Source organism: Filobasidium floriforme (assembly GCF_021052385.1).
Source record: "Filobasidium floriforme strain CBS 6241 chromosome Unknown HD553scaffold_15, whole genome shotgun sequence".
NCBI lineage: Eukaryota > Fungi > Basidiomycota > Tremellomycetes > Filobasidiales > Filobasidiaceae > Filobasidium > Filobasidium floriforme.
In genome coordinates, this window is record NW_025763636.1 from 721,759 (window position 1) to 738,548 (window position 16,790).

Sequence of the window (16,790 nt, forward strand, 5' to 3'; positions counted from 1 at the left end):
CGCTCCTTCCTAGCTCAGGTCATTTATAAATTTATTTTGATATTTTGATAAACCATGTACGCTCACCCGCGAGATTGTAAACAAACAACCCCGACTGCCGATCCACACAACCTCGAAATACTCGTTCAAAGTGTATACAGTCCAGCTTGGGACCCGCTAGCCATCGATCCTGGAGTTACGACTTGCATCGACACGTTATCAACATGAGGATCGAAGAGCTCATTCTTGACGGTAAGCTGGTCGCACCGATCTAGTCAACATCGAGCTGACGGAGCGACCATTGCGAAGGCTTCAAGTCGTATCCCGTACGGACAACAATAACAGGTGAATCATCTCGCATCATCATAAATCCGATGGCATCTCGCAGCAGAGCTGACCGCAGATCTCTATATGAACAGGATGGGATCCGTCATTCAATGCCATCACGGGTCTGAACGGTTCGGGAAAGTCGAACATCCTGGATGCGATCTGTTTCGTGTTGGGTATCACGAACATGACTCAGGTTCGAGGTATGTCTGGCAGGCAAGGCATGTCAACCTTGGAGGTTCTTGGCGCTCAAGTTTTTGCCTTTGGACTCGTTAGCTAATAACCTCATGGACCTGATCTACAAGCGGTACGTGAGAAATATATCTGATCATCAACCCGCGAATCAACCTCTGACACAAGCTCTTGCGGATCCTTCTTGCGTACAGTGGTCAAGCAGCAGTAACGAAAGCATCAGTGACGATCGTCTTTGACAACTCGGACAAGACACGGAGTCCCATCGGGTTCGAGGCGAGCAAGCAGATCACGGTAACACGGCAGGTCAGTCTAGCTATCATTCGCTTCTGGGAGCGTTGGGGATGAGAAGGCTCACTACGGTTGACCGGGTTTTGCTTATGGCAGATTGCTGTAGGAGGTGTTTCCAAGTACCTCCTGAACGGGCATAAATGTACTTTGCAAAAGCTACAAGAGACATTCCAGTCGGTACAACTGAACATCAACAACCCCAACTTCTTGATCATGCAAGGTCAGCCTACACATACCGACAAATCCGAACTCCACTAAGGCCTTTTGTTTGAATGTGAGATAGGTAAAATCACCAAGGTGCTGAACATGAAGCCTGCGGAGATCTTGGGCATGATCGAAGAGGCAAGCGGGACGAGGATGTTTGAGGAGCGAAAGGAAAAGGCCGTGAAGACGATGGCAAAGAAGGATAAGAAGGTCGAGGAGATTGCCTCTGTAAGTGATCCGCCTGACCCCGAATGCCCGATCGAGGACCACTTCGCTTATTACTTCTACTGCAGCTACTACGGGAAGAAGTAGATCCTCAGTTAGAGAAGCTGAGAGAAGAGAAACGTGCCTATCTTGCCTACCAGAAGACCATCTCGGAGCTAGAACGTCTCACCCGCTTGGTCAAAGCCTATGAATGGTCACTGGCCGTAGAAAAGGCGAAGAAGGCTGCCGAGGATGTCAAGCAGAGACAGAACCAGGAGGCGGAAGGGAAACGAGAAGTCGTCAAGTTCGGAGAAGAGTTGAAGGGGATGGAGAAGGATGTCAAGGAGATCGAGAAGAAGCGAGAAAAGGTCGGTCGAAACAACGCTGGATGTAACAGCTCGGTTCGCTCAACGTCGTTTCTTCGTCCCGACTTGGTTAGGAACTCGCTAAAGGAGGCAAGGTTCAAGCTCTTCAGGACAAGGTGAACGAGCTGGATAGGGAAGTGACAAAGCTCAAAGCTCAGCTCGAGATGGATGAAGGAAACTTGACGGACGAGCAGAAGAGGGCTGCTGCGACGCAGAAGAACGTGCAAGATGTGGGTAGTCTTGCATACCAGGATGGAAAGGAATCGTTTGGCTGACCGCACTTGCCCTACACAGCTCGAGCGGGGAGTCCGAGTCAAGCGGAAAGAGCATGACGAGGATGTTGCCGCATTCGCTGGCATCAAGCAGGAGTATGACACTTCGATCACCGAGATCGCCAAGGCCGAAGAGCTTTTGCAGACTCTGTTGACGGGTCTGAGTGCCAACTCTAACGGGGAAGGTGAAGATGCAGGTGGTTACATGGGACAGCTGGCCGAGGCGAAAGCTCGTGTGGCTGCAGCTGGTACAGAAGCGGAACAGGCCAAAGTCACGATCGGAATCACCGAGAAGGAGCTGAAGGAGAAGGAACCTAGGGCGAAGAAGGCTTCGAAGGATGGTGAAGGCGGATTGCAAAAGTTGGAGAGCGAAAAGAAAAAGCTAGAGCAGGTCAACGCGAAGCTGGCCAAGCTCGACTGGGACGAGGAGAAGGAACAGGGCTTAAGCCAGAGACGATCGGATCTGGAAGAAAAGATTGCCACCTTGAGCGAGAAACGAGATACGCTTCGGTCCCGACTAGCGGCGATCGACTTTTCGTATTCGGACCCCTACCCCAACTTCGACCGTTCCCAAGTCAAGGGACTCGTCGCCAACCTGATCGACTTGGATCCTGCCATGTACAAGAATGCGACAGCCCTGGAAATCTGCGCTGGAGGCAAGTTGTATAATGTAGTTGTGGAGGACGAGAAGGTCGGAAGCGCTTTGCTGGACAAGGGAAAGCTTCGGAAACGAGTTACCATCATTCCGTTGAACAAGATCAGCGCGTTCAAGATGTCTGCCGAGGTGAGTCCGCCACACTTTCTGCAGCTATACTCGGGCGACGAGTGGATATTGAGTGTGCCCTGCCGCAGAAACTTGCTACGGCAGAGAGCCTTGCTCCTGGCAAGGTCAACCTTGCCTTATCGCTCATTGGGTACGATGAGGACGTTTCGGCCGCTATGGCTTACGTCTTCGGCGACATGCTCGTCTGTCAAGACAAAGAGACTGCTCAGAAGGTCACGTTCAACAAGGCTGTTGGCGTGAAATCGGTAACTCTTGAGGGAGATGTCTATGATCCGTCAGGAACCCTTTCCGGAGGGGCGGCACCGAGTAGCAGCGGCATCATCATCAAGGTGCAAGAGGTCAACAAGCTGGAAAAGGAGATCCAGAGCGCCCAGGTTGAACTGGATGACGTCCTCAAGAACTTGAACCAAGCCAAGGCGTCGATAGAAGCCTACCGAAAGGTGAAGAAGGAAGCGGATCTGAAGCAGCACGAGATCTCTCTCTTAGAGCAGGAAGTGCAGAGCAGCAACGGAGCAAAGGTCAGTGCAACCTCAAATGACGTCAGTTGTGGTTTCTGGCCAAACTCATCGCCTCGCGTTTTTTGAGCAGCTCGTGCTAGAGGTAGACGGCTTGAAGACGGAGATCAGACGTCTCAAGGAGGTCATGTCCGAAGCTAAAACCAAAGAGAAGGCTGCTCAAGACGAATGCAAGCGCCTAGAGAAAGAGATTAAAGACTTCAAAAACAACAAGGACTCGAAGCTGAAAGAGATCAAGGTGGGTTTACAGCGCTTTTGAGCTGTATCTATGCATTTTGCCTGACCCGAATTCTTCCAGGCCGATATCGCCAACCGAAAAAGGGCGCTCAATAGAGACACGGCTCAGGTGAAATCCAGGCAAAAGGAACTGCAGACTGCGGAATTGGAGATCGGTTAGTCCTGTTCAGACTCATTGAGGCTCGGTTTTATGCTTATTGGCCGATTCTCCTCACGTAGAACAACTCGATACCGATTTGGAAGCTGCACGGGCCGAAGCTACCGAGGCCGAAGCGAGTTGCAGGAAGATGACGCAAGAGCTGGAGGGCGCCAAAGCGAACATAGGGCAGATGGAGGCTCAGTTCGCGAAAGCCGAGGCCAAGCTCAAATCGGAGCGAGCTGTTTTGACGGCATTTGACGACGAGTTGGCCGATCTCGAGCGCGACATCAAGTCGAAGAAGCAAGATATCAGTGATGCCGAATTGTCATTGCAAAAGCTTGGTCACGAAATCTCTACCTTGGCGAAGGAGGAGACCGCTGCAAACGGTCTTACCCGAGATCTCGAGAATCAATTCACTTGGATCAAGGACGAGAAGAAGTGAGCGCGCTGTCAAAGACGCCTTTGGTAGACCGTGGCTGATGACCAAATCAACTGCTTCCAGACTCTTCGGCAAAGCTGGATCACGATACGATTTCCAAGGTGTCAACTTGCCTCAGATCAGGAAGCAATGTGCAGAGTTGGAAACTCAGCAGAAATCAGCAAGCCGCAAGGTTAACAACAAGGTCATGAGCATGATCGACAGGTTCGTAATCGCTCGAAGAGCGATATAAACTACCGCCGAAACTGATACTTTTGGCTGCCGTCCCCAGTATCGAGAAGAAGGAAGCTGCTCTCAAGAAGAACATGGCTACAGTCCTGAAAGATAAGAGCAAGATTGAATCGACTATTCTCGAGCTCGACCGATACAAGTTGGAAGCGTTGACCAAGACATGGAAACAAGTCAACGAGTAAGTTCGCATAGACGCCCACGGGCTGCGACTCACGACTCACGACGCGCTGACACGCATTGTTTTTACCATTCTCTCAGAGACTTCGGCGCGATCTTCGCAGAATTGCTTCCAAGCAACTTTGCAAAGCTCGAACCCCCTGAAGGACAGACCGTTGACCAAGGTCTCGAAGTCAAGGTTCGAATCGGGTCGGTTTGGAAGCAGAGTCTGACAGAACTATCGGGAGGTCAAAGGTAAGCCATAACTGTAGTCCTTGCGAACTTTCGTCCGTCGCTGATCTGGAAATCGGGGCCTATCAGATCCTTGATTGCCTTGTCGCTTATGATGGCCATTCTGCAAACGCGTCCAAGCCCGCTCTACATCTTTGACGAGATTGATTCTGCCATGGATATGAGCCATACCAGCAAGATGTAAGCTCGCGAGACACCTTCAAAACAACCCCACCTACTCATCGCGAGATCCTTTGTACGCTTTAGGGGTCAGCTTTTCGGGAAACGGTTCAAAGGAGCACAATTCGTAAGCGTCGTCGTCAGGCCTGCAACCGAAGTTTAGCCGAGCTAAACACACGCGACGCCACTTTTCAGATCGTCGTCAGTCTAAAAGAAGGACTCTTCAGTGGAGCCAACGTTCTCTTCCAGGCCAAGTTCCGGGATGGTACCTCTATCGTTGAGGTAAGAGTCCACCAACAGCTCATGACATAGCGCCTTTGCTGACGTCTCCATTCTGACTCCCTCGTTTGGTAGCGGACCGCCGCTCGCTCGGTACAGTCTACACAGGCCGACAAGGAAACCGTCATTGCGAACCGTCGGGGGCGGCCGACATTGACAGCATGATACATGTCTCTCACAACCCCTTCCCTTTCGCTTTTCAGTTCTTCGACAGGCTTGCGTGCACACCACGGAACTCGTGTCGATCGTCAAATACAGTTGTAACGCCGTCGATCTAGAAGTTGTATCTACCAGCATAACCATCTAAGAGTAGTGCTCATGCCTTATATGTCGCAATACAGCAGCCGACACGAAATCTGTTCAACATCTGACTTGATCAGATCAACGGAGTCTAATCTTTCGTCCCTCGGTGAACCTCGGGCTGTAGGCGCAGGACCTAAAGACTGTCCTGGCCTATACAGCTTCGTAATGAATTCAAACTTGGCATCATCTTACTACCGGGAGGATGTGTCAGACTCAGACTTTTGAGTTGGTAGTAGCCTCAAAGGCTCAAAGGACAATTCAGGTTGTTCTGCTTCCTTTCTCCCTTCTGCAGCAGCAGAATGATCCTTTTCACAAATCCCTTTGGCTTTGCACTAGACCTGCAAACATGTCGAGCTTGTCAAGAGGCTCATCAGGACTATGATCTGTGACAATCTGAGCAAACTACTAGATTATCATATCGTGCTTTGATCACTGGATCAGCCGCCGGTATGTCATAACTGTCAGAAAGAATCTTGGTCAGATGATACTCATTGATGACTGAGCCTGTCATATCTTTGATTTGCCTCAATCAGATGGCCTAGAGTGAGTCAACCAGACAACCTAGAGTGCGGCAAGTGGACCATTACAATGTTTCAAAATACAAATCACACCACTGACCGCATGCATTTGCTGTGGTGTGACACTTGTGTGGCACTTTTGCCCTGATGTGTGACATCCATGTGACATGTGTGACATGTGTGACAATTGTGTGACAATTGTGTGACATGCGTGACATCTATGTGACAATCATGTGACATTTGTGACATCTTTGTGACTCAGACTAGGGAAGTTGCTCCCTGGTGTGGCAGTGCTGGAAGCCATTTCCAATGATTAGGATGATAAGAACTTTCCTATCAATTTGCAATTGTGATGATGCGATGGCTTGGCCCGTGCGAGAAAGTCTTGGCACGGCACGTGAATCCTGACTAAGCTAGTGGAACCATTTCCAATTTTAGCCCCTCCTTTGGGTGACCAGCTGATTTGATCCCATCTAGGCCAGCCAATCAGAGACCGGCTGGCTGATCCCAGAAAAGCATATAAGGGACAACAAGTCTCTTTCTTGATGCCCCTCAGCCTCCCTTTCCTTCCCCTTGCAACAATCAACAACCCCTCATCCCATATCCTCGCTGACATCTTGTTGATTCGGCCTGCATCGGAAGCAAATTTGCTTCCTAAACACAAACTGACCTCCCGAGCCCGACGACCGCGCTCGTCGTCGCAATTCGCAAACAACTTTCGACCTTTGACTTGTTAATTGTACATTCGAGCTATTCTCCCCTAAGCTTCGACCACCTCGCCCACGCTGTTTGTCAATAGTCGACTCTGCGAAGTCAGCCCACGTTTCCCGCATTCATTCTCTCCTTTCCGAGGAGGAGAGATGAACCAGCGAAACGATGTGGGCGGCTCATTGGGGAACAGTTCGACGAATGCGAATAGACCTCGACAAATTCGCCCTGCAGAGCAGCAGCTGCAACGACAGCAGCAGCAGCCACAGCAGCAGTATCAGCAACAGCACGTCGTCCTGGTCCACGACCAACAAATCCTGCAGCAAGAGCTGGCTCGAGTGGCAGCTGCCCGGGGACAACTACAACTGGAGGAAGAGCGTATCAGGGCTTATGAGCAAGGGCTTATGTTGTAAGCTGCTACGATGTCGACGTAGTGTTCATGGAGGCACCTTACTGAAAGGTGATCCTCTAGTGCTGCAAACTGGCACTACGCCAATCTGCAAAGGACCAATCAGCTCGTAACAGGCAGTCAGACGAACGGGAGCCAAGGCCAAATCGTCGAGCCTGTTCAACAGGCCAATGGTCAGGGTCGCCCGTCTGGAAGCGGCAGCCTAACCCAACGCCTGCTAGAACGATCCACACCGGGTCTGAGTCAGTACTCTGGGCAGGTACCCAGCAGCATACAGGCTCAGCCCATAGCGTCGACGTCAAACCAAGCTCGACCTATCACGTCCGTGGCCAACGGAGGACAACAACGCCGAGACTCGAACTCCTCCGGGACAACGAGCAGGAACACGGTCGACAGTGGCAGAGATGGAGGTTCGCTTGTCGATCGGACCAGACGATACCAGGATAATCTCGCTCAAGCTTGGATGGTCTCACAACCTGCTGGCCGCACGGCCAATACGACGACCTCGGGAGGCGTGAATGTAGGCAGCGGCTCTGGTGTCCAATTGCCAGCTCTGAACAACGCGGACATCGTGCAGCACACTCAGAATGCGGTAAATGCAAACGTAGCTTCCGAAGGATCGGAACTGGCTCAACGGGTACGAAACGCTATCAGCAGTGTTCAATCGTCGTTACCGCAAACGAGCTCCGCCTCACTCGTGACGGTCCGCGAGAATGCCTCACGGGATCTTGAGAACTGGACCAGGCAACGGCGCGCTGCTGAACGAGCTAGCAGGGAAGAAGCAGCCCCGTCACACACTATTGCTCGTGATGCCGGTCCCTCCCACGTCATTCAGGGCAATCCTCCCCGCACAGCGACCATGACCATGAGGCCTATTACCCAAACCGTTCCATCACCCCCGATTCCTACGGCTCGTATCGAGGTCATTAGTTCTCCCGAAAGTCAACCGGCATACGTACAACAACAGGAAACTCGGACGCAGCGGCGTATCCCGTCGGTAGTGAGCTGGGCAGACGTTGCACAGAATCTCGAGTTGCCGAAGATACCGGAGGGCAACAACTCGGTCTTGACGCCTCTTTTGCGACCGACTATGGAGCATCGGATAGTCTACACACAATACAGGATCGTCGAATTGATGCGGCGGTTCCCTCGTCCGCATTCGGAAGATCGTTTTCTCGAAATGCTTGGTATGTACCAGTCCCCGACTGTTCGTACGTCCAAGCAACACACTAAGATACACAACCTCATGTAGGCGAGTGGGCGAGAAAGACCAATTTCGTTCTGCCTCGGACCGCAGACTATGGGAGGCTATACTCGGCGGTGAACAAGCTGAAGCAGGATGAGGCGAAGTTTTCCTCGTCGATGGCTAGAGCGGTCGCTATCCCTCCAAAAGCGCTTCCGCCAGCCTTGATGGTCCATCAGCTATCAGCCCACTCGCCTCCGGCGGTAGTCACCTGGAGCGGACCTACCAATGATCACTCGAATGGACCAACGAACGGAGTATTCCGACATGCCGCCGTTCCAGGTGAAGGGCCTGTCGTTTCTGCTTCGGAAGTTACCGCTACGGCCGGCTCGATCGCTGCCACGAACAAGGTGTCGAGCCCTACTGTCGTTCCGAACGGAATGGCTCCCGCGACTGCGAACCAGCAGCAATCGTCGGAGAAAGCGCTCCCTCCTGCCCGAGCTCTGCTTGCCCTCCTGGCTCGGGAGAAGAAAGAGGTCCAGCCGGCACCTGCCCAGAGTCTATCAGGCCACGAAGTTGACTCGCCGATGAGTGCTCAGAGCTCGTCATTGTCAAATCAGGACCATCTCACGCCAACAAGTGCCCAGAGCTCGTCGACAACGAGTCAACACCTTTTGACACCAACATTTGGCCAAACCGCGTTCATATCCGTGCATAATCCAGTCACGGCGCCACGTGAAGGGGCTTGGGTCATATCGCCTCAGATCGTCGGTCCTGCCATCTCAGAACAGAAACTGTCGGACAGTGCTCCGACGCCCTCCGAATTCCCGGTTTCCATCCAGGAGCCGAGAATCGCGATCATCGCGTCTGAGACAGCAGCACCAGGGGATACTGTTGCATCGACTTCATCAACGCCATTGGCTGTCCACTCGATTCGGACCGAGGTTTTGCGACCGACTTCGGAAGTTCAGGCTTCTATTGAGGAAGTCATAACCGAAGAACCGGTACCGCCTGCCTCAGATAGCGGGATCGCATCGCCCTCTGCCCTTGGTCATGAGCCGTCCGTGCAAGAACAATCCGCGAGCGTCGTCGACGGGCAACCCGCTGTCTCGGACGACCGTCAGGATCCGGTCGAACCTTTCGCTCCAACGTCAGAACAAGTCGAAATACAGCTGGAAGAACAGGTTGAGAAAGAGCTTGAAGAGCCTATTATAATAAGGCGTGCTCAAACCCCGGATCAGGCTCAGCATCGGGCGCAAAGTCAGGCTGCTGATCAGGCCGATCAGATCGAGATCCCGATCGACGTCCAAGCTCAGGCTGACGCGATCGAGGTTTCCACCGGTATCCGAGCCCAGGCCGACCCTACCGAGGTCGACAAACCCCGGCAACCGAACAGGTCCAAGCCGGATGCGCTGCTAAAAGAGATCAAAGCGCTCAATGCCGGGTCTGCGTCCATCGTCGGGGTGAAACAGGAGACACCGAGCCCGTACGGAGTCGTCAACATGCGAGTGATCCGCACCATTCCCCCGAACAGGATGTGGGTTGACATCCCCGTCAAGAAGGTTTCTAAGCCCCGACCTGAACCTCGCCCTCGCAGTCCGTCTCCCCGTCACTTCAACTTTTGGTCGCCGGAATTCGCACTCGACCGTTTCAACAAGACGTGCTCTAGCAAGGTGCTGAGTCGGACCTTGCTGAAACGGGGTAACTTACGGCAATGTCGGTGGAACGGTTGCGATGCGGAACTCGCCTCGGAGTGGCACCTGCAACGTCATTTCGAGGCGATTCACCTTCCGCGGGCGAAGCTGACGAAACGCCATAGGGAGGAGGTCGACGCATGGGCTTGCGTGTGGAGGGATTGCTCGGGCTTCTATGCGTCTCAAGAGCATCTGCAACAGCACGTAGAGACTATTCACATTCACGAAGGCCTACGGTGCCCATATACGACCTGTCCGCGCCCCGACGAGCGATACACCAATGTCGGCTATCTGGAGAATCACATCGCTCGAACACCTCTTCTTCACGATAGACGCAACGTTCGGCCTCTGATGGATCTGAGTATACAACTCGACCACCGATTTGACGTCGAGGTACCACGCGAGATCCGCCGAGCCGATATACTACCCGTCAAGGCGTCTCGAGCTGTGTGGCAGAATAGTCGACAGAAACGGAACGCCATCAACCGGGTACAAGATCATTCCTTTATCGACCGCGAAGATAGACGAATGCATGCTGGCGAGAACCCTCCACCGATCGACATGCCGATGCCTGCACCGGTCGTTGACGAAGAGGAAGAGGAGGAAGAGGCCAACGTGGACAGCGACACGATCGTGGTCAAGCGCGAACCGTCGCTCCCTGCAATTGTCGCCAAGCGCGAGCAGTCGCTACCGTACTCCCTGCGCCAACAACAGGATCCCAGCAAACCCAAGAAGTCGGTGCTGGAGCTAGAGGTCGTCATCGAGATCAGTAGACCGAATGTCGAAGGGAATTGATCGAGCGGAGGGCAAGGGGATTCGGACCAAGAAGCAATAATAATATTGTAGCCTATATTATACGACGCGTAACGAATCCAATGATGACATACTTCCGCAGCATGAATTTAACTCGCCACGGCCGATGCGACCGCCGTCGCCACTCCTCGTCTCCTCCGCGTCTCCACTTGAGTCCCGCTGATGGCATGTTCAGCTTCGGCCCGTAATCGCATCGTCTCAACGTCTGCCTCCCCGTCCCCAACTTCCCCGTCGTTGGCGATGACAGCTCGCTCGCGAACGATCTGCCATACCTTGCGTCGAGCTCGCCCAACGTTGGCAAGCCTCTCCCGGATTTCCTCGAGCCTACGTACGTATTCCTGGCAGTCCGAAGCGAGCTCCTTGATCTTGTCCATCGCGCAGATGACCGACTGTTTTTGCGTTTCCGGTGTGAGCCGGACGCAAGTAGTATGCGGATAACCCGGATGGGTCAAGGGTAGATGAAGCCGAGGATCGTTCGGCGAAGGTCCGATGGTCGTCGTCAGCCCCGTCTGGGTGACAAAGAGCTTCTGCAGCGGACTGAGTTCGGTCTCGGGGTAGATGTCGAGGACGTCCGGGTCCTGTGTCTTTGGGTCGACGGGTTCGTACGTGACCATCGAGCCGGGCGGGACGAAGAACGGTTCGCCCGATCCGAAAAGGAAAGACGAGTCGAGAGCGGGCTTGGCCGAGATCAAGGAGGGTTGTCGTGAGGCGGGGTTCGACTTGGGTTTGACCTCGTCCTCGATTTCCATCTTGACATCAGTTACCGCCGCGGAGGTAGAGGCATCGACCGCCCCAGCTCCGTTTACAGCGGCGGTATCTTGACCTGTTGCCGAATCGACACCGATCGTACCAAGCTCGCCTTCTTGCACGTCGTTCGCCGCCTGAGCGCCATCCTTGATCTCATCCAGCACCTCTTTGTCCGGCGTCGACGTCCTCACATGCTTTTCCCTGTGCTGCTTCGTCTCGAACAACCGGCTCGGTTCCCTCCCTGCCACTTCGAGAGCCGATTGTAACCGACTAAGGACGCCCTTCAACCCGGTCTCCCCATCAATCAGGTCGTCCACGGTGCGCATCAACGCCCGTTCCTTGTTAGCCACTCCAAGCGTATATCTGACAGCCGGAGACGTGGCGAGATCGAGATAGGTCGTCCCGATGACGGTCTCTTCCTGATTGATCGCCTGTCCTCCCGCTTCGGGTCCAGTACCAAGCCGAGAGAGGGATTCGATAATCTCTTCTCGCTTAGGGACGGGAGACGGGCTACGGAGATGAGGCGGGACGTTGGTCTTTCGCTTCTTCTTCTTGTGCGAATCCTCATCCTCCAGTTTGAGTTCGTCACCTTTGAGCGGCTGGCCCGCCTCCATCGCAGCCGCAGGGAGTACAAAGTGCAAGGCCATCTTGAATCTCTTTTTCGCCTTGACTTCTTCTTCCCGTTCCTTGCTCCTCAGCTCGTCTCCGTACCCGTAAGGATTACCGTACAGGTCTTCGACGACCATGGGCGACCAGGCGTACATCCGACCACGTTTCTGTAGGACACCATCGGGTTCCAGCTTGATCCCCCGGTTGCCGCGGGGGAGAGTTCGAGTCGGACGCGGAAGACCACCAGGGCGAGGAGAGGATGGCCTGCCTCCGGATGGGCTGTGAGTGTTTGCACCGACATAGTGTGCGGCAATGTCGTTCGAAGGGAGTGACCTGGGTTGGCAAAGGAAGGGATGACCGAAGGACGATGATGAGCCTCGGGGTACAGACGCGCGGAAGCAAACGTGGACTTCGGGAAGAAAAAGCTTCCGGTCCTCTCTCTCGACTCACTCGATCTCGACCTGCTTTTGCGACCTCGGGTGCCAACGAGAGACGTCATAGTCGTTGGTCTGTTGCAGTTGTTGATGGTGATGTTGATGAGATGGAGGTCCACCGACGATAGACTGGGCCGACCTGTCTCGCCTGGAGCCCGGGTGCTGGCCCAGACCGACGACGGACGAAGAGCTGGCTGCCATGCCCAAATGGGCCGGGACTCCCGAGCTGGATGCGGTGGAACCGGCGACGACCGAGTTGGGCGGGATCGGAGCATAATGATGATGATGGTGGGGGGCGTTTGAAGTATGGTAGTGACCTAGAGTACCAGGATAAGCATACGAGCATGTAATTATAGCAAGGAGTAGGGGTTCAAAGCACTCACCTTGAGGACCCGGCGTGTTACCTGCACGTACGTGAGCGGGCGTCGAACCCGCATACGGATTGGCTGTGTGCGGTCCTGGTGAGGGCGAATGCTGAACAGCAGCACCTGCTACAGCAGGATGAAGGTGGTGATGGTGGTGGTGATGATGATGGTGATGGTGCGGGAGGGTCGAGCTCGGGTTGTTGACGTTTGAACCGACTCCGCTGGGTACCACTGCCGGTGTGGTCTGCCATGGCGACCTGGTGGTCATGTATGTCGAGGACGACATCTTTCACGCACGTGTCCAGAAGCTATCGATTATGAGATGTCTATGTAATTCTAGTCGATATGGTGTGATCTCGATATATGATGGTGGACAATTGAAAGGAGAAGAGATGGAGGATCGGAGTTCACGGGTCGAGGGTTAGCTGCCTCTCACTCTCGCGCGGTCGACGTCCAGTCTCACCCCTCTGATCGTCTAAGCTGCTCGTCATCCAGCATCCAGCTATCTATCTCTAACTTGTCGGGACATCCCAAGTTGCATCTATCACTTCTCATCGATTGTACACCCCATCTTGGTCGCTGTAGATTTTCCAGGTTGTACGTCAGACCAGGAAACCACAGCTGCTCACAATGTCGCAAGATCAACAACAGCAACCCTCGCAACTTCCCCCAAACCCGAAAGATGACAACGCTTCGGTCCAAGCCGCGTTGAACAAGCTACACACCCTGCGCAAGCTCTCCATGTCGGGGACGGGAGCCTTTACACCTCTTCACAGTCAACCGGGTACCGCTGCCGTCTCGAGAGCGTCTTCCGCCGCACCTTCACGAGCGGCTTCGAGGCCTTCGTCGCCGGGCGAGGCCGTACCCAATGTCACCATCGACGCCGGTACGCCGGGACCGTCGGGCAAGATGAACCTCGACTTTGGCATGACGGACAAGACGATGGGTGCAGATAACGGAGCGCTCTCACCGGGAGAGACGAGACCGTTCAGCGTGCCAGGAACACCTCATTTCGGCGCCCAGACGGACATGCTCAAGACGCTCGACGAATCTACCAAGGTCATCAAGCAATCCCAGTCGAACAAGATGTCCGGGACTCAGACCCCGAGCGTCAGTGGAATTGGGACCCTGTTGGACAGACCAGACTACTCGGAAGCCAAGATCGTAGTCGCCATGGTATGTCATTCACCTCTGTATTGTTACCCCTTGGCGGAGAGTAATTGGGTCGCTGACGTGATCGGACGTCCCCGTTGGTTGGCGGTTATAATCCCTGTGCTTCCTTTTAGGTCGGTCTTCCTGCTCGAGGCAAGAGTTACCTCAGTAATAGGTTGTTGAGGTATCTCAGGGTGAGTCATAACACGGCTGTTTAACCCGTTTGATCGCTTGACTGACTTTTTCGTTCCCCTTCGGCAGTGGCTCGAGTACAAGGTCGAGGTCAGTTAGACATCATGGAAGCTTACTTGTATACACCTTCAGGCGCTCAATGTTGATACCGCGTTCTAGGTCTTCAACGTCGGGCAGCTTAGGCGGAGAAAAGCTCGAGATCAGGTTCAGGCGTGAGTAATCGCGATACTGACCTCGGGTCCCAGCTGCACCTGTCTTACCCCTATCTCTTCTGGTCGAATCACAGTGGAGAAGGACCCCAGGATCACTCACATACCTACTTCTCGAGCACCAATGCCGAGGCTACGGCTCTCCGTGAACAGTTGGCGACCGAAAGTTTGGAAAGCTTGATCACTTGGCTGAAACAGGGTGGAAACGTCGGAATCCACGGTGAGACCGGGGTGCTGGGATAGGGAGGTCTTTCGGTGGATCACTCGCTGATTGTGGACCTGATTTGTTTATTGGACAGATGCCACCAACAGTACAAGGGCAAGGAGGTAAGCAAGATAGACGCTAGCGTCTAAGGATTTGCAGTCTGGGTCTAACTCGACCACAACTTGCATTTAAAGGGCGAAGATTCAAGAGCGAATCGACCGAGAACCCGGCCTTCAGTGCATCTTTCTTGAATCCTGGTGCGACGACCCGGAAATCATCGCTTCCAACGTCGCGCTCAAAGCCCGTTCGGGTGATCCCGACTACAAGGGCATGAGCAAGGAAGAGGCCGAGCGTGATTTCAGGAAACGGATCGAGCAGTACGAGAGCGTGTATGAGACCATTACGGAACCGGATATCTCTTGGTGCAAGATCTTGAACGTCGGTAGACAGGTGCAGATCAACCGGATAGCTGGTTACCTGCAGAGTCGGATCGCCTTTTACCTGATGAACCTGCATCTCAAGCCGAGACACATCTACCTTTCCAGGGTTAGTCAAATGTACAAAAGTTGCGCATTCCCTGATTTCGATGTCTTACAAATCTTGCTATGCAGCACGGAGAGAGTATGCACAATGTCGGTGGCATGATCGGCGGAGACTCGCCCCTGTCCCCACAAGGAGAAAAATACGCCGCTGCTCTGCCTGCGCTGGTGCTCGAGAACGTCGGAGATCACCCTCTCCAGGTGAGCTGAGTGAATCAAGCATGTACAGAGCGAAAGAAACTGATTCTCGAAAACGTTGGATACCAGGTCTGGACGAGTACGCTCCAAGTGAGTACCAAGCCCGAGAATCTCTCTTCAGTTGGAACCTTCTTCTAACTCGTTGCCCATTGTTCTGTAGAGAACCGTCGCTACCGCAAGGAACCTGCCATATCCCAAAAAGACCTGGAAGTCTCTGGATGAACTCGACGCCGGTGTCTGTGATGGAATGACCTATGAGGAGATTGCCGTAAATCAGTTTATGTTCTTGGTTACCTGTACGACCTCCTGCTGACGATCGCCCGTCCTACCAGGAAAAATACCCCGAAGATTACGCTGCACGTGATGAGAACAAGTTTGGCTACCGATGTAAGTCCGCTGCTCGGATAGTCGCCAGCGGGATTCTAACGTTGTCGTGCCCCATAGACCGTGGCGGTGAATCTTACCAAGATGTCGTGGTACGGCTCGAACCCGTTATCATGGAGCTGGAGAGGCAGGAGAACATCATCATCATCTGTCATCAGGTGAGTTGCATCGAGGTCCCAAGATCCACAGTGCAGGATCGACCAAACTCTGACATCGGCTTTGTTTCAGGCCATCATCCGATGTCTTTACGGATACTTCATGGGCTTGTCTCAGGAGGAATTGCCTTACATCAAGGTGAAAGAAACGACGAGCCACCGCTCGGCATGCTTGCTGACTGGGATGACGGATTGCAGGTACCTCTTCATACGCTCATCAAGCTGACACCGATGGCATACGGTTGTGAGGAGGAGCGTTTCCATGTGCCCATCGCTGCAGTCGACACGCATCGCCCCAAACCAGCACGACGCAACACTGGAGACGGTGCGGTGGCAGCTCCCACCGAAGAGAAGAAGTCCGGGGCTGCCCGAGACTACTTTGGTGATGCCGCTCCGACCGCTACCAGTCATGTGGCAGTTCCTACTCCGGATCCTGCTGATGCCAAGAGCCCGACATCAGAGGAGGAAGACGTCGAGAGAAAGACTACGACCAAGATCTCTACCGAAAAGGCTCGCCAGAATGTGCTCTTGCAGCACGCAGAAGAGCACGGCAAGAAGGCTTCCGAGGTCACCCAAGAGGAAGCTGGGATCTCCCAGGCCGACATCGCCCGAGCGCTTCACGCCCAGAGCATGATCGGAAACCGCGCACCTACGCACCTGATCAAGTACTACGATCTTCCTGAAGAGACGGCAGAGAACGCACTATGTGCACCCGTTGCTGCTGCGAGCACCAAGAAGTACAACAGGCACAAGATGTACTGTCCTCGGGACGGCTGCAACTCGCTCATACTGAGCACTGGGACGGCTGATTGGGTGGTCCGTGAGAGTGGAATGGTAAGACACCCTTTGATACCGAAACGTTGATACCCGTATTGTCAGCTGATATCGTCCTGCCTCGGATCACAGTTGCCAGACGATCCCGATGCTCCCTTCGAGAAGGATCCCAAG

At 53.8% G+C, this 16,790-nt stretch overlaps 4 protein-coding genes across 4 annotated transcripts; 3 read left to right on the forward strand and 1 right to left on the reverse strand.

The window, feature by feature from the left end:
- Positions 1 to 97: 97 nt before the first annotated feature.
- Positions 98 to 5,372, forward strand: HD553DRAFT_297829 (RecF/RecN/SMC). Its single transcript, XM_046178561.1, has 21 exons — positions 98 to 231; positions 289 to 324; positions 399 to 509; positions 583 to 613; positions 693 to 804; positions 886 to 1,009; positions 1,073 to 1,221; positions 1,287 to 1,565; positions 1,637 to 1,792; positions 1,857 to 2,618; positions 2,687 to 3,136; positions 3,207 to 3,371; positions 3,432 to 3,525; positions 3,590 to 3,947; positions 4,012 to 4,152; positions 4,220 to 4,357; positions 4,438 to 4,590; positions 4,657 to 4,767; positions 4,834 to 4,873; positions 4,942 to 5,028; positions 5,101 to 5,372. Exons 1-21 carry the CDS (start codon positions 204 to 206, stop codon positions 5,188 to 5,190), a joined length of 3,615 nt encoding a protein of 1,204 aa, XP_046035534.1. The 5' UTR covers positions 98 to 203; the 3' UTR covers positions 5,191 to 5,372.
- A 1,062-nt stretch (positions 5,373 to 6,434) lies between these two features.
- HD553DRAFT_314123 (uncharacterized protein) lies at positions 6,435 to 10,748 on the forward strand. Its single transcript, XM_046180313.1, has 3 exons — positions 6,435 to 6,963; positions 7,027 to 8,150; positions 8,216 to 10,748. Exons 1-3 carry the CDS (start codon positions 6,707 to 6,709, stop codon positions 10,633 to 10,635), a joined length of 3,801 nt encoding a protein of 1,266 aa, XP_046035535.1. The 5' UTR covers positions 6,435 to 6,706; the 3' UTR covers positions 10,636 to 10,748.
- On the reverse strand, positions 10,743 to 13,153 carry HD553DRAFT_351078 (uncharacterized protein; the record flags this gene model as incomplete). Its single annotated transcript, XM_046183588.1, has 3 exons — positions 12,827 to 13,153; positions 12,460 to 12,760; positions 10,743 to 12,342 (listed from the first exon to the last, which is right to left on the reverse strand). The coding sequence occupies exons 1-3, from the start codon at positions 13,092 to 13,094 to the stop codon at positions 10,743 to 10,745; spliced, it is 2,169 nt and encodes a 722-aa protein (XP_046035536.1). The 5' UTR covers positions 13,095 to 13,153.
- Positions 13,154 to 13,750: 597 nt separating this feature from the next.
- HD553DRAFT_274093 (6-phosphofructo-2-kinase-domain-containing protein) lies at positions 13,751 to 16,706 on the forward strand (the record flags this gene model as incomplete). The annotated part of the gene is made up of 14 exons (XM_046177852.1): positions 13,751 to 13,984; positions 14,095 to 14,154; positions 14,222 to 14,242; positions 14,312 to 14,364; positions 14,439 to 14,581; positions 14,661 to 14,688; positions 14,761 to 15,112; positions 15,178 to 15,306; positions 15,373 to 15,393; positions 15,464 to 15,571; positions 15,636 to 15,690; positions 15,748 to 15,845; positions 15,916 to 15,981; positions 16,041 to 16,706. The coding sequence occupies 14 exons, from the start codon at positions 13,751 to 13,753 to the stop codon at positions 16,704 to 16,706; spliced, it is 2,034 nt and encodes a 677-aa protein (XP_046035537.1).
- Positions 16,707 to 16,790: the final 84 nt, after the last annotated feature.